The following is an 18085-nucleotide window of genomic DNA, read 5'->3' as shown; positions in this document are numbered from 1 at the left end:
AAAGGATGTGAAGAAGAAGCAGCAGTCCTAGAGAGTTTATATGCTCCCAGAGGCTTCGCTAAAGTGAATAAAGCTCTATGCAGCGCATGTAGATCACAGGGAGGTAGTACAGCTCAACAATGTTGCACTATCATAAAATAAATCCTTCTTATCCGAAGTGGTCAAGTTCAACCATTGTCTAGTGCTTCTGAACCTCCAAGACAAAAGTGGTAACTCAAGTGGCTCGTGATGGACGTACAGCGACAATTCGAGCTTTAGCTATGATAGAAGAAGCTGACAGCCTGGAATGAATATCCAGAGAAGTCATTCAAGTATACGTATATCCCACAACTTCCCCATTCCAATTGGTTGGCATACGGACACAGATGACAACGCTTTTGGTCAAGCTTGAAATATCTTCGCACTTGATCGGAAATGTGTTGTTTACCCAATAGGCTTGGACACCAGGTGAATGCCATGAAGCTTTGGCCACGCACCGGCTACCGAAAAAAATAACATATGCAGCAACCTGACAATGTAAGTTCAACTTAGGCAAATAAATCATATGTCAACGCGAAATGGTACAACTAGGATGAGTGCGTGATTTATACGAGAGAGCTCCTAACATAGAGACTCCAACGTGGCTTGATTGATTCTCATAGCCTGAGTCTGCTATCACATGATGTTGAAGCAGCGAAATTCATTAAGATCCTAATCTAAAACGGTGAGAATGAAGAGAACATATGGCAGTTTAGCTGATAAAGGGATCACAAACATTCTAATCCGAGCGACCATAGTGTTATCCTGAGTGTCCAAATAATGTCCTCCTACATCCTGGGCGACATTTGAATCTTGAATGGTACATTCTGGAGGATAAAAAAAGGACGAAATAAGAGGCTATTGCATAATCCAGACGCGAATACGATCAATGTATGTAGCAAGAGGCTTCATATACTCGGATGCCATAGCAAATCTTCCTATGCACTCAGCCTGGTACTCGAACATGATATCATACACGGCGCCGCTGCCGATAGCCAAGGCCTCTGTACTGAAATTTACAAGGGATAATTAATGCTTCGATATCCTGGTATGCCGTGCAGAAGTAACCATCTGATGAATATAAGATATGGCTCATTAATCAGAATATCCTAACACCAGCTTCAGTGAGATTGCGTATACATAGATCCAATCGGAACCTGGCCTCTTGCTTCTTCCTTGCGTAGACTAGAAAAAGTAGTTTTACCAAAAGGTCACTTACTTCGGTCGAAACCACAATCACTAACGTATGCGTGAGAACATCTCGCAGCTAAAACGCAATCAGCCGTTGCATACATCCTTCGCTATTTTTACGTGACCACTGTAGACCTATCATAGGCAGATTTGACACAGTATGTGACTGTTGGAAAAGATACCTATATCCTGCACGAGCAGAGTTGTGATTTAGATGCTACAGCAAGCGAGTTGGTTCTTCAGATCAGACATTTCAACTCGCCCATGGATATTAAGACATAAGGCCGCCCTTAACAAAGATCATCACCAACTTGCGAAAAAACTACATTTTCCTTGAATAAATTTTGTCCAACTTTCCTAGAGCCACACAAGGATCGAAACTTTGGCACGATGTGTTTCACTGACGCAGTACCCGCGTTGGTGGACCTATGTGACTGTTGGCTCCTAGGCCCCGATCATTCCCTACCTTGAACACGGGCTTTGTGATAGACCAACCACAATACCGGGCCATGGGAACATTTCTTTCACTGGCTGTACAGCTCGTGTCCATCCAAACGGACAAGCCGGTCCTCCCACCAGCATCGCTGCTACTAGGGTCCCAGTGTTGACCTGTACACCGATAACTTTGCCACCAGCAGAGTGCCCTTCACCCTGTAATTACGGACCGCCTGTTGCTGTAACTACCAACTAACCGTGTTGCAAGCTTTGAAGATCGAAAAATGGTTGTAAGGATGTACATTGACTGTATATCTATTTCACATCATACTACTCGAGATTTCCGACTTCATACTTAAATCAAAGCTATCAAAAGCGCAACTAATTACTGTATTGTTTGTTTCTCCATATCGAGTATTATTTATGAGCGAGTCTCCCATTCTATACTTGGCTCAGTCTGCCACGGAAGTGATACCTCGTCATTTTGCCACTTAGTCATAAATGAGACGAAGAGACTCTGAAGTTGCTCCGAATAGAACCATTGGTGAATATGTAGTTTGATCAACGTCGACTTCTCTAGTCAGAGTAATGCATTTAGTTACGGATAGTCAACTCTAGATGTTTCGTACAAGTGATATAACTACTCTCTGGACTCATTTGAACTACACAGGGCGTGGGTGGGTCCCCGATAGTAAGCGATTTTCACCCGCCATATATGAGGAAGTATGTCCTCAATACATGATTCACGACACTGAAATACTCAAGGAACACGGGATTTTAATCAAAAGTTCTCCGACGATTATATCACTCGGAGTTATCAGTTCTGCGTGCACAAGCCCACAATGCCCGGCGAACAGGCCTCATATGGTAGAAAGCCCCAGCTCACCATTATAACTTCCCCGCTAACCTTCTGCTAGTCACACTTGATGTATTTGCATCGGAAAGGTACACCACGATCATATATACAATCCTAGACCTCTGGTAGCTGAATGAGTTACTTAGATTCAAGGGGAATCCACTGGCTATGGTGAAGACTGGAGATCACAAACTATCGCAGCAGCAAAAGCAGCAGATCGCCAAGGAATTCAACTTCTCCGAAACGGTTTTCTTGCATCCTTCAGACCATAATGGAAGTCCCCGGGTGGACATTTTCACTCCTGTTAATGAAATGGAATTTGGCTGGTCATCCGATCATTGGCACAGGCCATCTGCTCTTCCGGGAGTTGTTAGCCGATGATGCCAACGGTTCAACTAACTTGACCTTAACTACTAAGGCCGGGCCCGTCGCAATATCTTATGACCCAACTAGCAAAGTCGTCTCTGCAGGAGTTCCCCATAATATACACATTCACCAACAAGAAGCGAAGCTCAGCCGGATCCTCTCGGTCCAGGCGACTCTAGCGGCAGCATCGGATCTGCACGGCGTCAGAGATACATCACCTGTAGTCTCCATGGTCAAGGGTGTCACATATGCACTAGTGGATTTAACTGAAAGGGCGGATCTTTTTGCTGGTCTTGTCCCCGGCCCAAGTCCCGAGCTTGAGCTTGATGAGGGTTGGGCGCCATCTTTCACCGGTGTTATGTATTACCAACTACTGAAAACTCGGATAGAGGGTGACATGGCCGTCTGGGAGCTTCGTGTGCGCATGATTGCTATTAATCTGGAAGATCCTGCCTGTGGAAGTGGCGGATGCTCCCTGGGCGCTTATATTGCGCTAATTAATAGCCAAAAGGGCCAGAAGCACCGGCTTTACATTAATCAGGGCTCGGAGATGGGAAGGGAAAGTCATATTATTGTGGATGTTACGTTGAATGATGAGATGGATGCAGTGTGGCAGATTGAACTTGCTGGTCAGGCAGCGTTTGTGTCAGAGGGGAGGATATTTGTAAACTAGCGCATCTTATGAAATTATGATGTTGATGGAATTCCCTGAAACTATTTCTCTTCAGCCAATTCTTTCCAGCATATTTTTATGGAACTCAATTTGCACTTTTCGGTAAGATTTGTTTCTAGAGAGCTTAGAGATTATGAACATCCGAGAGTTTGAAATATCATTTCGCATCCTCGGGATGAGAAGGAGAAACCGAAACCCTCGGGTTTTGGCATCAACTGACCAATGATTAGCATGTCCACTGTGTTTGAAAAGGTCGGACCGAATGGACCCCATAGCGCGGAGACCGGCTTTCCGTAGTGATAATAGAGATCAAAGGTCTGATAGTGAGGTATCTCATCCCACGCCCTGTGTCATTCTCTATTTCGGTTAGGATCGGGCATGCGGATTTCTGCGCCCTATGTCTTCCTATACGCCAAGTACGTATATCAGAATTCGCAATGAGTCTAGCTACCTGATCTCACCATGATATCCCATATTACTATAGTATTGCACCTGCCTTCTTATCACTCGTCATGGCCACGGACAACGATAGTCACCACATAGTCGCCATCGAGGCCGTTCATTGCCCGATTCCAAGCTTCGACCTAGCCCAACCATATTCTCTCGACGTGTACAGCTGGACCAATGAGGCAGATATCGCTTCTCGCGTCAAAGACGCCACAATCATCTTAACCACCACAATTCGACTGTCGGCGGAGACTCTCAGCTCCCAAATCACCCCGAAACTCCGCCTGATAGTGATTATGGCAAGTGGTACGGATTGTGTCGATAAACCTGCTGCCAAAGCTAGAGGAATAACCGTGTGTTACTGTCCCGGCACAAATGTGGACAGTGTCAGCGAGCATGCAATCGGCCTGTATTTCGCTACCCGGCGGAAAATAGTCAATCTGAATAATATCACGACGGCGGTTCCGGAGGACACGACTCGTGACACGGAGTGGAAAATGAATGGCTCGATCCACAGGCGACTTCGTACCGCAGATGGAAAGGCGCCATTGCTGTGCCGCGATGAGACTGTGGGGATCATCGGGTACGGATCGTTAGGGAAGCGCATTGAAGCGTTGGCCCGTGGGCTTGGGATGAGTGTGATAGTGGCCGAGCGGAAGGGGGATCCTCCGCGACCAGGTCGGCTCTCTTTTGAAGATACATTGGGGAAGTCGACTGTGTTGATTCTGTGCTTGCCGCGAAGTCCGGAGACTGTTAACTTGATCTCGGTCGAGGAGCTGCGCATGATGCCCGCTCAGGCTGTCTTGATTAACGTTGCTAGAGGTGGCATCGTGGATGAGGACGCTTTGTTTCATGCGCTGAAAGAGGGTAGCATATCAGGAGCAGCTGTTGACGTTTATGCCAATGAGCCTATTGGGAGAGGAGACTCACCTTTGTTGAACCCAGATGCAGCAGACCTGAATTTGGTCTTGACACCCCATCTTGCCTGGTTCGCAGAAAGGACGTTACAGAATCTTCAGACCGCTGTAAAATGTACCGTTGAGCGGTGGTGTGTAGGAGATACGATTAATCCGGTAGATTGTCGAAATACTAGGTCTTAACAATGGCTTTTCTCTCTGTCTAGCTCAAGTTGAAAGTTGTCGTGCACAATGGCTCATCCCTGTGAAAGGGTACAATTTTAGATAGAACTAATGCCCATCACCGCACACTGTATCCGTGGGAATCTCATTCATTGATAACTGCCTATTCATAGTGCTAATACTCAATTCATGCCGGTCCAGAGAATGCGAGACTCACTGGCCTAGCCTAGCTGCCTCAGCGCGGAGAATTTCAGGGATCTCGGCCTCAAGGCTCTGCTCTTGGGGCTGCCAACCTAACACGTTCCTCGCTCGAAGAGCAGCACCTCTGGAATTGAAGCCCCAGCTAGCAGCCTCAAAACCTGCGGGCGATTTCAGGGCTTCCTCAAGTGACCATCCCTTATGCTCTGGTTCCTGCGTAAGGTGGCCATGTTTGAAAGCTTGCTGACCGATCAGCCTGGATAGGTCCCCCCAAACATGTTCTCCATTCTCAGAAAGAAAGTAGCCCTTGGCGCCCCAAATTTCCTTGTCGTCCTTTCTTGCAGGGTCCAGAGCGGCCCGCACTAGGCCGTCATATAACCTACTCAGGTCGTAGACGTGCACATTGTTCCACCGAGCCAAGCCTCTTCCTAATTGGGGGCTATACTTCTGCGTCAGGATAAACGAGGCCAACTCATAGACCTGTCGACCACGACCTGACACAGGTCCCCTGCCACGGCCGTAAATAGTAGGAGGGCATACAATGACCGTCTTGACACGGTCGGAATACTTAGAACCAATGTTCAGCACGATCTCATCCACATTCCGATGGAATGCAGCCGCAGGCAGATTAACCAGTTCGTCAACGCCATCCCAATCGTTAAACACCTTCTCGTCCGGCTCGCCAGAGACCTTGCGTACTTCTGAATCAAAGTAGGTCAAGATACCGGTACCGCCGGTATGCAGCCAGTATCCCGGCCGTTCGGGACTATGGCCTTCGATCATCCCCTTTGCGATGGCGTTTGCGGCCCCAACATGATCCGATGCATCGGCAGTGTCTGAATGGTGTCAGCAGTAGCTCGGGACTCAGTTAAATGGGTTCCTAAACGCACGAATCACAATGTCTGCCCATGCAGCTTCTTTGGCAATCTTGTCTGCATCGTCCAAGTCTCCCAGGACTACCCGTACCTTTGGATACTTCTCGCGTACTTGCTGAGCTTTGTCCTCAGTTCGAATCAGGGCTGAAAACTCGAAGTTCGGATGGTTCTGCTGGATGAGGTGGAATGCGTCGCCTCCGATATAGCCGGTAATTCCGGTCACAAACACCCTTGCGGACATGATGATGCTAGAAGCTATGAATGATGCAATCAAGAAACTCTTTGAATCACTGTATACTCAGTAGGTCATAGATAAGTAGTTAACCACGACTGGATTATTAATGGAGTGTGGGGGGCGTTTGAAGCTCAGTGTGGGGAAGCTTATTAATGTCAGCGCAGCGAATTCCGCGACTAGATCTAGTTATCTTAAAGAAGTAATTATAAGCGCAAGAGGATAATCTTGGATAGCAGAATCTTGCCCTTCTTCAACGTTGAGATTCGGCTTCCTTAACCTTCGTAAAGATCTCGATAAACTCAGTCGGATCTGCAGCACCAGCCAACTGATACACATTCTGAACTATGTAGCGAGGGACACCCGTATTGCCCTCTTCCTCTTTATTTTTGCAGGCTTCGTTGTCCACAATATCTGCCGCCAGCTCAGAATTCAGCCACTCACGCACCTGCTTCGCATCGAGCCCAGTATCCACGGCTAGTTCAGTCAACGCCTCCTTAGATGAGATATCCTTCTCCAGCTCATGATAGGCCTCAAGTACCTTCTCCACCAGCGCACTCTGAGCTTCAGGAGACTGAGTTCCACAGAGATGGACAAGGCGATGCGCATCGCGAGTATTCCCAATCATACCTCCAACTTTGAAATGAATACCGACGGACCGCCCAATCTGATCCATGCGGCTGAATAGGGACGTTCGCTGTTCCAGAGTCATGTTGCTCAACCGACCATCGATTAATTCGCTCTTGGGTACGCTGTGTGCGTGTGGATTATAGTTGAGGTAGTAGGGACGCCACTTGATAGAGAAGACGTCGTTTTTTCCACCTGGATAGACTTTCTGGTATAGAGCGATGGGTCTGTCTAGCTTCCGCTTGCCGATGTAACACCACTGTGCACCATTAGAGGTGGACATCTATATTCTTGTATATAGAAGGGCTGGATGACCTACTGCGCAAACGAAGTCGAAGACTACTTCAATTTCAATGACCGTCATGTTGTGCTTCGGATGAAATGAGATGCTTGGTTACAGAAAGTGGACAACTGGGGGAATTCGATCGATAATAGAGTGCTCAATATGCCTGTGTATTAAGCTGACTTCTAGCCGGGTACCTCTAAGATTCCCAAAGGGGAGTTAGGAGATGCAAGGAATTAAATATTGGCATCTGGCAACACCGCTTGGGCAGCGACATTGACCAAGATTAAGTGCTTAACTGGGTCCGCCAGGGATGGATCAATGGATGAGGAGGGAGGGCTCGCTCGATCAAGAAAAAAGGTAAACGGAAAGAGATAGGTCAGACGCCGAGATGGCCAGTAAGTAACAAACAGGAAGAAAATGAATGAAGGGGGTTATGTGATGGGTAAGCTACGGCACAAAAAGAAAAAGATAATTCCGATGCGGGGAATCGAACCCCGAGCTGCTGTGTGAGAGACAGCGATGTTAGCCATTACACCACATCGGATGCTTGTTGAAGAACTGCATTAAAGTTTGTTTTATTAGCAAAAAGTTAAATTGGTCAACCTCGCTAATTTTTATCAAGAGAATGAAAAATGTATCGAGCTTGAGCAAGGCCAGGAACTTAATAGTAGCCAGATCTGCTAAAGCAGAGGCTTCAAGTAATTCATGATGCTCTATTATTAGCCTAGGAACCCGAAGGATCCCTAGTTACAATTATGTGAGTAGCTCAACAGTGCAAACGTCAGTCGTCGGAGATCGATATATTTATTTATCTACTCAGTAGGTACGCCAAAAGTACCCCCCTATGGGCTCAACTTGTGAACAATTATTCTGCAAGGAAACTTATTCTTACTACCTAATGATCTTCACCTACAAGTATTCACTTTCATATGGAATCGTCTTTTGTTCAGGACTGAAATTACCCACATGAAACCTGCAACGTCTCCGATGATTGGAATGCAGCTTCGTGGTTTTCACAAGGCTATAAATGAGGAGTGAAAGGGCGAGATAATCTCACTCTAGATAGTATACAGAATAACTCCATCGATAGAATAATACGGGATATTTGCGCAATTAACAATGATGGCAGTATTGAAAACACGTACCATGCGTATTTCCGAGGCCGACGTCGAGCGTGATGGGGAAAAAGCGAGTTTTGTAGGTTAAGGTTGTAAGTATAAACGCTAGGGCCAGAAAAGTAAGAGAAGGTATGGGTCCAAGCCTGAACGTTCAGCATTCTATGACTAATAACTATAATCTTGTGTCTCGGATGCAGCAGGCGTTTCGCAACACCACAAGGGTGTCGCCTATATAGGAAGTCCAACCATAACTGCGCAGGTTGGTTAACCGGTACAAGGTCGTTGATTGATGTGATCGATGTTATCCGCGGACGACAGCAGAAATGAAGGAACCGCGCTAGGGGTAATCTCCGACCTAAACCAAGGAGAGTCGAGCTCAACCTTGAGCTCAAGCCTAGTCTTCTGCATATTTAACAACCCTGCCGAATCAGCTAGCGGGGAACTTTACTTGTTGGCAAGCTATGGTCATCGCCTTGGCAATAGCGGCAATTGGCCGTAGCTCGGATCGTTCCTCCGCGGCCTTGTCCACGAAGTCGTTAAGCCAGGACACCAGGACGAAATCGTCCTCGAGCTCGTCGTATCTGTGGGATCCAATAATATCCGCGCAAAGGATAAAGAACGGAATAAATTGGTGCAGTAGTATGAGACTATGACAAGAAGGCTGTGGTTAGCAAGGGAAAACCAGACACTATGATAGAACATACCTAATACCCCAGTACGCGTGCAGTTCCGCACTCATCAAAGATTGGAATATTCTCAAAGACTTCCTTGCAACATCTACCGTGTGCCTCGGCAGAGACTGACTGTTCTGGTTGCATCTCTTGGACTGCGTGAAGACAATGAGCATCTTGTAGCTACTGAATAAGATGTCCACACTGAACCAAGCATCAACATGATTAGTGGCGGTGCTGACAAGTTCCTCCTTTGATACGTTAGACGATAAGGTCTTATTATCCATAGATCTGAGGCTATTGTCAACATACCGCGTTCCAGTCTGACATGATGGTTTGCACTTCTGCAATGAGGCCATCGAGCACCTGATCATATACATCTGTATCCTGAGGCATTTCAGCGTCCACCAAGTCCAAGTATTTTAATAGAGTTAGTGTAAGACGCATCGACGCTAGGAAATGGATCTGGATATAGCGAGTAGACGCATCATCAATACCGGTAATGGTAGGATCAGGGAAGTTTACTTTCCATGATCCACCGGGTATGAGGGCCGGTTTGCCAAAGGATAGACGGAACAGGCAATCCATCCTCAGAAGGTGCCAAAATTCGAACCGCTTTCGATTTTTTCCACCTCACTTTCACGAGTACTATGTAACTCAGGCTGCGAATCGTGTCCGTCTGATTGTTCATCGACGGAAAAGAATCCTAGAGCCCGAGCAATATCACAGCCATAGCCGAATATTTTCCAAGCCATTTCGCTATTACAACCCTCGAGTGTCATCGATAGCTAACGGAAGAGTGTCAGCCTTGACCTCCATATAATGAACGTTCTATGCATATACTCACCATAACAAAAGCTGCAAACATGTCCGGGAGAGTGTTCCTGATGTGACATAGCCAGTCATCCACCAACATCATACAACTCTGGTAAAGATATTGTATGATTTTGCCTCTCCCAGGAAGGTATTCTGGATCTAAGAGAATGCCTTGAAGGAGGATATTATAGTAAATAATCCTCGATGTGCTATCCAACTGGACGTGGGGTATTTCCAATAGGTCAGGGATCGACATGACGAAGCTCTTCTTAAGGGGAACTCGAAATCCCTCGAACTGGTAGATGTCGTAATAAGCTAGCCGACCCGATCAGCAAAACGTCTGTGTCCAAGTTATCGAACAGTACGCACATTCTACCCACCTCTTTGCCATCTCTTTAGTGATGACAGGAGGATTTAGAACGTCGACTTTTCGTGTACTTTCCAGGCGTTCGACTTCCGCCATGGCAGCTTCCATCGCTTTTACACATGCTTCGTTCGCAAAAAGGCGGGACTCGATGTTTCGCAGATGGCAGAACACATTGGAGGAAAGCAGTGACCTGGCTTGATCATCTTTTATTCCATTCAACATGCTGTTGACCACAGGTTGCGTGTTTGGGGTTCGAGGCTGGCTACCGTGGAGCAGATCGATGCTTGCCGGTCTAGTTCCAGAAAGATCCGATGACACGGACATTGAACGTGATGCGCCATCATGACCTGCACTATCTGGATCAATCTTACAGTGTTCCTCTAGACGCTCGAGACGTCTGAGTACGTCCAGCAGAAGATCCTTTTCAGAGGGATTACTGGTAAAATCTGTGATGAGTGATGCAAGCTTGGATATAATTGGCGCTTGTAGTATAATAGGTCATACCTTTGCTTCTTGGCCCGAGCTTTCCGAGGTACATAGACACATTCCTCATTGATGGCTTCACATTTATCACATCGAGGTCGGACTCGGTTGCAGCGAATCTAGCCCTGACGTCATTCTTGGGGTGTCTTTCGCAGGCGAATTCTTCCGACTAATACCTTTTTGGATTGGCAGCGAGTACACTGAGTTGAATGCCAATAAGAATGTCAGTCGAACTGAATAAGGCGAGGCTCTTCTTACCGAGATATACTTCGGTGGCTTCCGAGAGCTCATTGTTATCTGGACGGGGATGACTGATGGAAACAAGCAAGGGGATTAATTCCAACGGGGAGTTGCAAAGTCCGAAATCCCGGGAAAAAGCAATCACGTTGCCAGCCTGATCGCCCGGACTTGAAAATTCCCGAATTCCCGGGCAGTTATGTATGTACCCTAGTTAGCGTTCCACGTATCATCTACACGCCGCTTGGTGTCTTGGGACCCCTGACCCCTTGAAAATCATGTTAATCGTGCATAATAACCCCCAAAGTGGCAACGGTATAAGCGCTACTAAGGGCAGGGAGTAAGTATTTTATCGTAAAGTGCGGGCCCAAATAGCTATTAATCTTCTGACCCTAGAATAATACCTGAAGAACAATACAAGCTCCAGAAGTACTGCCTAGACCTTGCTCGTATTGAACATAGTCATAAGCCGCTTGGACCCGCTCCTTCTGGAAATACTCCTTGACCTATAAATTACCCATTCCCTGAAAAACTACGATGATTGATTTCTTCCTTTGTCAACGCCTGTGACACGGATTCATCACGATGGGCCGTTTGTCGGACAGCTCTCCGCCACAGGATTCAACCGAGAAACCACCTCCTGAAACCGAAGAGCTCTATGCTGCTCCTCAACCCGCGCAGGACGAGTCGGGTACCATCGTTGTGAACCCAGATCGAACTAGATGTGAGACTGAAAGCAAAGATGACCGTAAAAATGCTGCAGAGACCGAACAAGCCGCCTCTTTGGGCAACTACTTTGTATGCGAATCAACTCTCATGGGAAGTCTTATGTGCCGCTCACATGTCTACAGAGAGTTCTTTCCTACACAAACGCCAAGGATCGAGTCGTACTCGGAATGGCGTTGATCTGCTCTATTGGATCTGGAGTGGTACGTTTTTTGAGGGAAAAAATTAAAGTTATAAGCCTGATGGGTGTGTCATAGCCACTGCCCCTTATGAATATCGTGTTCGGTAAGATGGTTGGCGAGTTCAACGGATATTTTATCCCCGGCACCTCGGTCACAGAGGCACAATTCAAATCATCCGTGAGCAAACTGAGGCAAGACACCCAAGATACCGGTTGAAAATAACTTTGTGTATTCATGAGCTGACGCAAATTCTAGCTTGTATATTGTTTACCTCTTCATTGCCAAGTTCGCTTTGACATATGTCTCCATGGTATGCCAAGCTACTTGAACCAGTTGAGAACGTTCCACTCAACAATCACAGTTATGTTTCCGTGTTATTGGTCTTCGAGTTTCAGCTGCCCTCCGGCTGGAATACATGCAGTCCCTTTTCACCCAACCAATAACTACGCTCGATCAAGTGTCGGTGGGCACGGTCACAAATACCATCTCGACGCTCTCCAATTCGATTCAGCAAAGTATTTCCGATAAGCTCGCAATTTTGTTCCAATCTCTGGCTCTCCTAATTACAGCATACATCATCGCCTTCAAGTACTCGTGGGCCTTGACTCTCGTTACCAGCGCTTCCCTCTTGTTTATCCTTATCGCTTGTAGTGTGACGATCCCCATTATCACCAAGGTTCAACAGAAAGTCGACAAAGCCGATGAGAAGCATTCATCAATAGCAGCGGAAGTGTTTGGCTCTATTCGAACCGTAGTTTCCCTCGGGGCTGAGGAACCCCTCAGGAAGAAATACGTCACCTGGATTGAAGAAGCACGAAAGCGTGGACAAAACATGTCCATTGTCATGGGAGTCCAATTTGCTCTCATGTTCTTTGCAATGTACTCGAGCTTTTCTTTGGCGTTCTGGTTTGGGCTGAAGTTGTTCCGCGAAGGCCATATCGAGAATATCAACACCGTCATCACGTACGTACACGATCAGGTTCTAAGTGGTTTGCGTCTGCTAATTGTCTCGGTAGTGTGTTTTTCTCCATCATGATTGCAGTCACGATTCTGGGAAATATTGCAACCCCATTGATCATGGTCTCTAAGGCCGCCAGCGCCGCGGGCTCATTTTTCGAGATGATAGACTCCGAGAGGATTGAGCTTGGCGGCCTCCGTGATCCTGATGTTTCAGCTCATGTGGACATTGTTTTCCAAAATGTCCATTTTACATATCCTACGCGACCAGATACTGCAGTCCTCAAGGGCCTGGATGCTCGATTCGAAAAAGGCAAGACCACGGCATTGGTTGGTCCCTCAGGTTCCGGTAAGAGTACCATTGTGGCTCTAGTAGAGCGATGGTATCAACTGGGAGTGAGGGAAGAGGACCATAGCCGAGGAACCATCTCCGTGGGCGAACACAATATCAATAGTCTGGATATAAAATGGTGGAGATCGCAGATCGGGCTGGTTCAGCAGGAGCCCTTCCTTTTTAACGACACGATTTTCAACAATGTCTCATTCGGCCTCATCGGAACGAGATGGGAAAACGAAACCGAAGCGGTGAAGAGGGAGATGGTGGAGAAGGCCTGCAAGGAGGCCTTTGCGGAAGAATTCATCAAACGCCTGCCAAAGGTATGTTGAGATCTTTAATTTCAGCCCACGACGTCTAACCTTCACAGGGATACTCTACCATGGTGGGCGAAAACGGCACCAAATTGAGTGGTGGCCAAAGGCAACGTCTTGCAATTGCTCGCAGTATCGTGAAACAGCCCACCATTTTGATCTTAGACGAAGCAACAAGTGCAATTGACGTTCGTGGCGAGAAAATTGTCCAAGCCGCTCTTGACCAAGTTTCGAAAAACCGCACCACCATCGTAATTGCTCACCGGCTATCTACCATTCGACAGGCAGATCATATCATTGTCATGAAAGGCGGTGTTAATGTCGAGCAGGGAACACACGACGAGCTACTAGCGGATGAAAAAGGTGTTTACCATGACCTTGTTCATGCTCAAAAGCTTGAGCTCTTGGCAGAGGACGAGACCGATGAGAGTGATATTGCTCATGAGTTGAAAGAAGAGGTCCAGTTGGCCCATTTTGCTGTCGATGATAAACCGCAGATGCAGGAAGAAATTAAGAAAGACAAAACTCGGGGTTTCTTTAGGAGCATCGGCCTGCTTTTATATGAGCAACGTACAAATTGGCCTTTTTACCTAACGACTGTATTTGGCGCAGTTGGTGCAGGAGGTAAGGCCCCGAGATCCCACACACTGCAACTCGAGAACTGACAATATACTACTGGAAGCCGCTTTCCCGCTTCAGAGCTGGCTTTTTGCAAAACTCATTCATGTATTCCAATATACTGGTCAACAGCTTGCGGATGCCGCCAACTTCTGGGCTTTGATGTTCTTCATTCTTGCCCTAGGGGTCGCTCTCTGCTACAGCATCGTGGGATACTCTGCTAATTCGCTTTCAGTGGTATGACCATGGAATATATTCTTACGCGTCTTATGAGAGCTAACATGGACACAGAGGATTGGTTCGTCCTGCAGGAAGGAGTACTTTCAGAGCATATTAGAGAAACCTATACCATTCTACGATATGAATGAGAATGCATCTGGGTCGTTGATATCCCGCCTGGCAACCGACCCAAAGCAAGTTCAAGAATTACTTGGAATAAATGGGATATTCCCCGTTATCTCTATCTTCAGCATGATCGGTTGTATCGCAATTGCGTTCTCGTTCGGTTGGAAACTCAGCCTCGTAGCTGTGTTTGCAGCCCTACCATGCACTTTCCTGGCTGCCTTTATGCGCATCAGATATGAATTGCAGTTTGAAGCAATGAACGCAGAAGTGTATTCTGGAAGCTCACAGTTTGCAGCAGAATCTATCGAGGCTTTTCGAACAGTATCAGCATTAACGATGGAAGACGCAATCCTTGACCGCTATGCTAATCTATTGCGACAACAACAAAACAAAGCTTTCAGGAAAGCATGGTATGCCACCCTGATATTTGCTTTTTCCGATAGTGTTGAGCTATGTGCGATGGCTCTCACCTTCTGGTAAGAATACCCTGGGTAAACTTGTCGATGTAATACTCACAGACTCTACTAGGTATGGTGGTCAACTACTCGCGTCTAGAGAGTACCAGCCGACATCATTCTTTGTCATTTACATGGCTATCATCCAAGGAGGGCAATCTGCTGGTCAATTTCTCAGCTTTGGACCGAATATGGCACAAGCCACTGCATCGGCTAACCGGGTAATGAACCTACGATCAAGTTCAGCTACGAAAGATACGGCCAGCATCGGAGAGAAACAACTTGCCCGTTTTGCTTCACAATCTGGAGCTAGCATCGAGTTTTGTGACGTTGCGTTCAAATATGCCTCTCAAGATGCCCCTCTTTTCACTGGACTTAATGTTCGTATTGAAAGCGGACAGTTTGTTGCCTTTGTTGGGCCTTCTGGCTGCGGAAAAACAACGGTAATATCCCTGCTGGAACAGTTTTATGAACCTTTTCAAGGCACGATATCCCTGAATGGCCAAGAGATTCGCTCCATTGAAATATCATCCTATCGCAGAGCGTTATCGCTAGTGGCCCAAGACCCGAGACTTTTCGAGGGAACAATTCGCGAGAATATCACTCTTGGACTGGATGACTCTGACTTCACGGAGGACGAGATAACCCAAGCTTGCAAAGACGCTGAGATACATGATTTTATTACGTCGTTGCCCGAGGGCTATTCCACCGAACTGGGAATTAAAGCACAGACAGCTTTGAGCGGAGGCCAGAGACAGCGGCTATGCATCGCGCGTGCACTGCTACGAAAACCGTCATTGCTTCTCTTGGATGAGGCAACTTCGAGTCTGGATTCGCAATCAGAAAAGGTAGTACAAGCGGCTCTCGAGCGCCTGGCGGGGAGGAGAAACATGACAATTGTCGCGGTCGCGCACAGACTTGCTACTATCCAGAAAGCTGATATGATATTTGTCTTCGGCGAAAGCCGGACTGGCCATGGATCGCGAATCGTGGAGCAGGGAACCCATCAGGAATTGCTTCGGACCAAAGGAACCTACTGGCAGATGGTAAGTATCAGAACTCCTTTTCCCAAACTGTCCCTTCTTTCCTTCTTGTTAACATTGTTCTAGTGTCAGGAAAACGCCCTGGACAGGTGAAGCCTTGCATTGGACTTGGTATTCTGCTCCTTATCTCTTTTTTTCAGTGATGGGGGATGCTGAAGCTTCGCTAAATCTCCTACTTTTGAAGATATCAACCTGTAATATTACAATTTCATATATTGTTTTAGACCTCACTCCTCTACTGTGGCGATTGAATATGCAGTTCATGGCCGGACCATCATGTTTATGAAATACCCTTTATCACTACTCTGGATGATAGAAATTCCCCACGCTTTATTCATTGTGAGTCAAGATCTCGTCTCTTCATTTGTGCAAATAGATCAATCCCATGAATTAGACGGCATATCTTATGAACCAGGTTCTGAGCCAGATGATCCCAGGATGATGCTCAGTATTAGATAGAGTCTATGGACCAGGCCCAACAGGCAAGAATTTTCTACGCTTGAATCATGAGTTTAAGAAGCTAGTAAACAAACCGTGGGGCCAGAAGTGGCTGTATGCGCGGATCTATTAGGCAGAGGAAGACTTTTGGTCAATCTATGACCGCTACACAAGAGACGAGCTACGGCAGAAATATCATGCAACATACCTACCAAACTTATACCAAAAGATTCGGCCCGACCACGAGGGGTCATTTCGTAGCTCCATGCGCCAGTCATGGATGGTAAAACCGCAGGATTGAATATGTCGGCAGTGGCTAATTTGTGGACTTTACGGGCTCACGCATACTTTCTGGAACAGTGAGTATGTGATAGATGGAACCAAGAAGGAGCTTATTTAGAGATGGGGAAATGTGAGTTAATTTTGTTATCGTAGTATTGCGCATTAGAGGCCATTCCTCGGCAATGCACAGTGTATTCAGTTTAGAGCAGAAATTTCACCCTTCTGATGAACATGCAGCGATTTGCCTCTTGAAGCCAACGAAGTTTATCTATACCAGACCAAAAAGTCTTTCAGTAAGGTATAAATGGTTTCATAGTCTATTATATCTCAAGCACATGGTCTAAAATCTATTTATATAGACGCCTACCCAATGCAACTTTTATCACCCACCCCCTGAAAAATACTAACTTCACAACAGAAATGTTTCGAGTTCATTCGAAAATTGATGCTTTCATCGAATTGGGCTGGATGTATTCCGAGGCATTGCGGAAGCTGGTGAATCCCCAGCGGATTTGAGCAGCCATAGCAATTTCGACATCGAGATCTTTAGCGAAGTGCCAAGCAAGACCGGTATCACGCTGGAAATCCCGTCCGACAAGGATAACGTCAAGATCATTTTCGTTGAGAATCTGATCAGCCAAGATACCGTTATTGATCATGCCCACAGCAGCAACAAGCACTTTATCACCAACAACCTTCTTCACAGCTGCTGCAAAAGGGACCTGAAAGGCAGCGCCTGACTTCACTTTCTGAGCACTGTGCACACCACCGTTGCTGATATCAATCAAATCGACACAGCCTTGTTCAGCCAGGGCCTCTGCAAACGTGACTGTATCATCGACCTTCCAGCCATTCTCCTCGGGCATGCTGGTTTCCAACCAGCCTGTGGCAGAAACACGGAGGAAGACTTGGATATTGGGGCTGACAGCACCCCTGGTCAACTTAACGATATCCAAGGAGAAGCGAATTCAATTCTCAAAGCTGCCACCATATTCATCGGTCCGCTTGTTGGCCGAAGGACTGAGGAAGGACGAGAGCAAATATACAGTTTTTCAGACTCACCATCTGTGAATGAAGAAAGTGCAGTTCGATACGTCATCGGACTAGGAGTCAAGGTATAATTCGATAATTATTGCCAATGCTTACCCGAAGGTTATGCTAGGTCAAAAAGACTACAGAGGAAGCTTTAACCTTGTTGTAGTGTCCCTGGCAATCTCAGAGCAGAGCTCAGGACCGCGACACAGTAGGTCCAAATCGTGTCGAGAAGTTGGTTAGAATCAAGTTTTCATGAAACTCCCTTCACCCCGGTGAATCGAGCACAATTTGTCTTGCACTAGGCCTCCTTGCGTGATGGGACACATCTGCTATTCTGTAGAACTTAAACATTGAACAACAAGGACCTGAAGACGAATGGCA

General features: G+C 46.8%; 6 protein-coding genes across 6 annotated transcripts; 3 read left to right on the top strand and 3 right to left on the bottom strand.

Annotated features, from left to right (window-relative positions):
• Nucleotides 1-2771: 2771 nt before the first annotated feature.
• ANOM_003405 (uncharacterized protein) lies at nt 2772-3539 on the top strand (the record flags this gene model as incomplete). The annotated part of the gene is made up of 1 exon (XM_015548662.1): nt 2772-3539. One exon carries the CDS (start codon nt 2772-2774, stop codon nt 3537-3539), a length of 768 nt encoding a protein of 255 aa, XP_015408835.1.
• Nucleotides 3540-4051: 512 nt separating this feature from the next.
• Nucleotides 4052-5086, top strand: ANOM_003404 (D-isomer specific 2-hydroxyacid dehydrogenase family protein; the record flags this gene model as incomplete). The annotated part of the gene is made up of 1 exon (XM_015548661.1): nt 4052-5086. The coding sequence occupies one exon, from the start codon at nt 4052-4054 to the stop codon at nt 5084-5086; it is 1035 nt and encodes a 344-aa protein (XP_015408834.1).
• Nucleotides 5087-5278: 192 nt separating this feature from the next.
• ANOM_003403 (uncharacterized protein) lies at nt 5279-7361 on the bottom strand (the record flags this gene model as incomplete). Its single annotated transcript, XM_015548660.1, has 4 exons — nt 5279-6099; nt 6154-6393; nt 6629-7256; nt 7317-7361. 4 exons carry the CDS (start codon nt 7359-7361, stop codon nt 5279-5281), a joined length of 1734 nt encoding a protein of 577 aa, XP_015408837.1.
• A 1467-nt stretch (nt 7362-8828) lies between these two features.
• ANOM_003402 (transcription factor domain-containing protein) lies at nt 8829-10808 on the bottom strand (the record flags this gene model as incomplete). The annotated part of the gene is made up of 7 exons (XM_015548659.1): nt 8829-9048; nt 9106-9323; nt 9385-9596; nt 9710-9860; nt 9920-10203; nt 10258-10701; nt 10760-10808. The coding sequence occupies 7 exons, from the start codon at nt 10806-10808 to the stop codon at nt 8829-8831; spliced, it is 1578 nt and encodes a 525-aa protein (XP_015408836.1).
• A 752-nt stretch (nt 10809-11560) lies between these two features.
• On the top strand, nt 11561-16042 carry ANOM_003401 (ABC transporter ATP-binding protein; the record flags this gene model as incomplete). Its single annotated transcript, XM_015548658.1, has 11 exons — nt 11561-11773; nt 11827-11904; nt 11959-12060; nt 12170-12193; nt 12245-12846; nt 12900-13497; nt 13545-14112; nt 14171-14343; nt 14398-14927; nt 14980-15952; nt 16016-16042. 11 exons carry the CDS (start codon nt 11561-11563, stop codon nt 16040-16042), a joined length of 3888 nt encoding a protein of 1295 aa, XP_015408823.1.
• Nucleotides 16043-17100: 1058 nt separating this feature from the next.
• ANOM_003400 (NADH-dependent flavin oxidoreductase) lies at nt 17101-17535 on the bottom strand (the record flags this gene model as incomplete). Its single annotated transcript, XM_015548657.1, has 1 exon — nt 17101-17535. One exon carries the CDS (start codon nt 17533-17535, stop codon nt 17101-17103), a length of 435 nt encoding a protein of 144 aa, XP_015408822.1.
• Nucleotides 17536-18085: the final 550 nt, after the last annotated feature.

This window comes from Aspergillus nomiae (assembly GCF_001204775.2).
Source record: "Aspergillus nomiae NRRL 13137 chromosome Unknown contig00066, whole genome shotgun sequence".
Classification (NCBI taxonomy): Eukaryota; Fungi; Ascomycota; class Eurotiomycetes; order Eurotiales; family Aspergillaceae; genus Aspergillus; species Aspergillus nomiae.
This window is presented reverse-complemented; position numbering and strand designations above follow the sequence as displayed.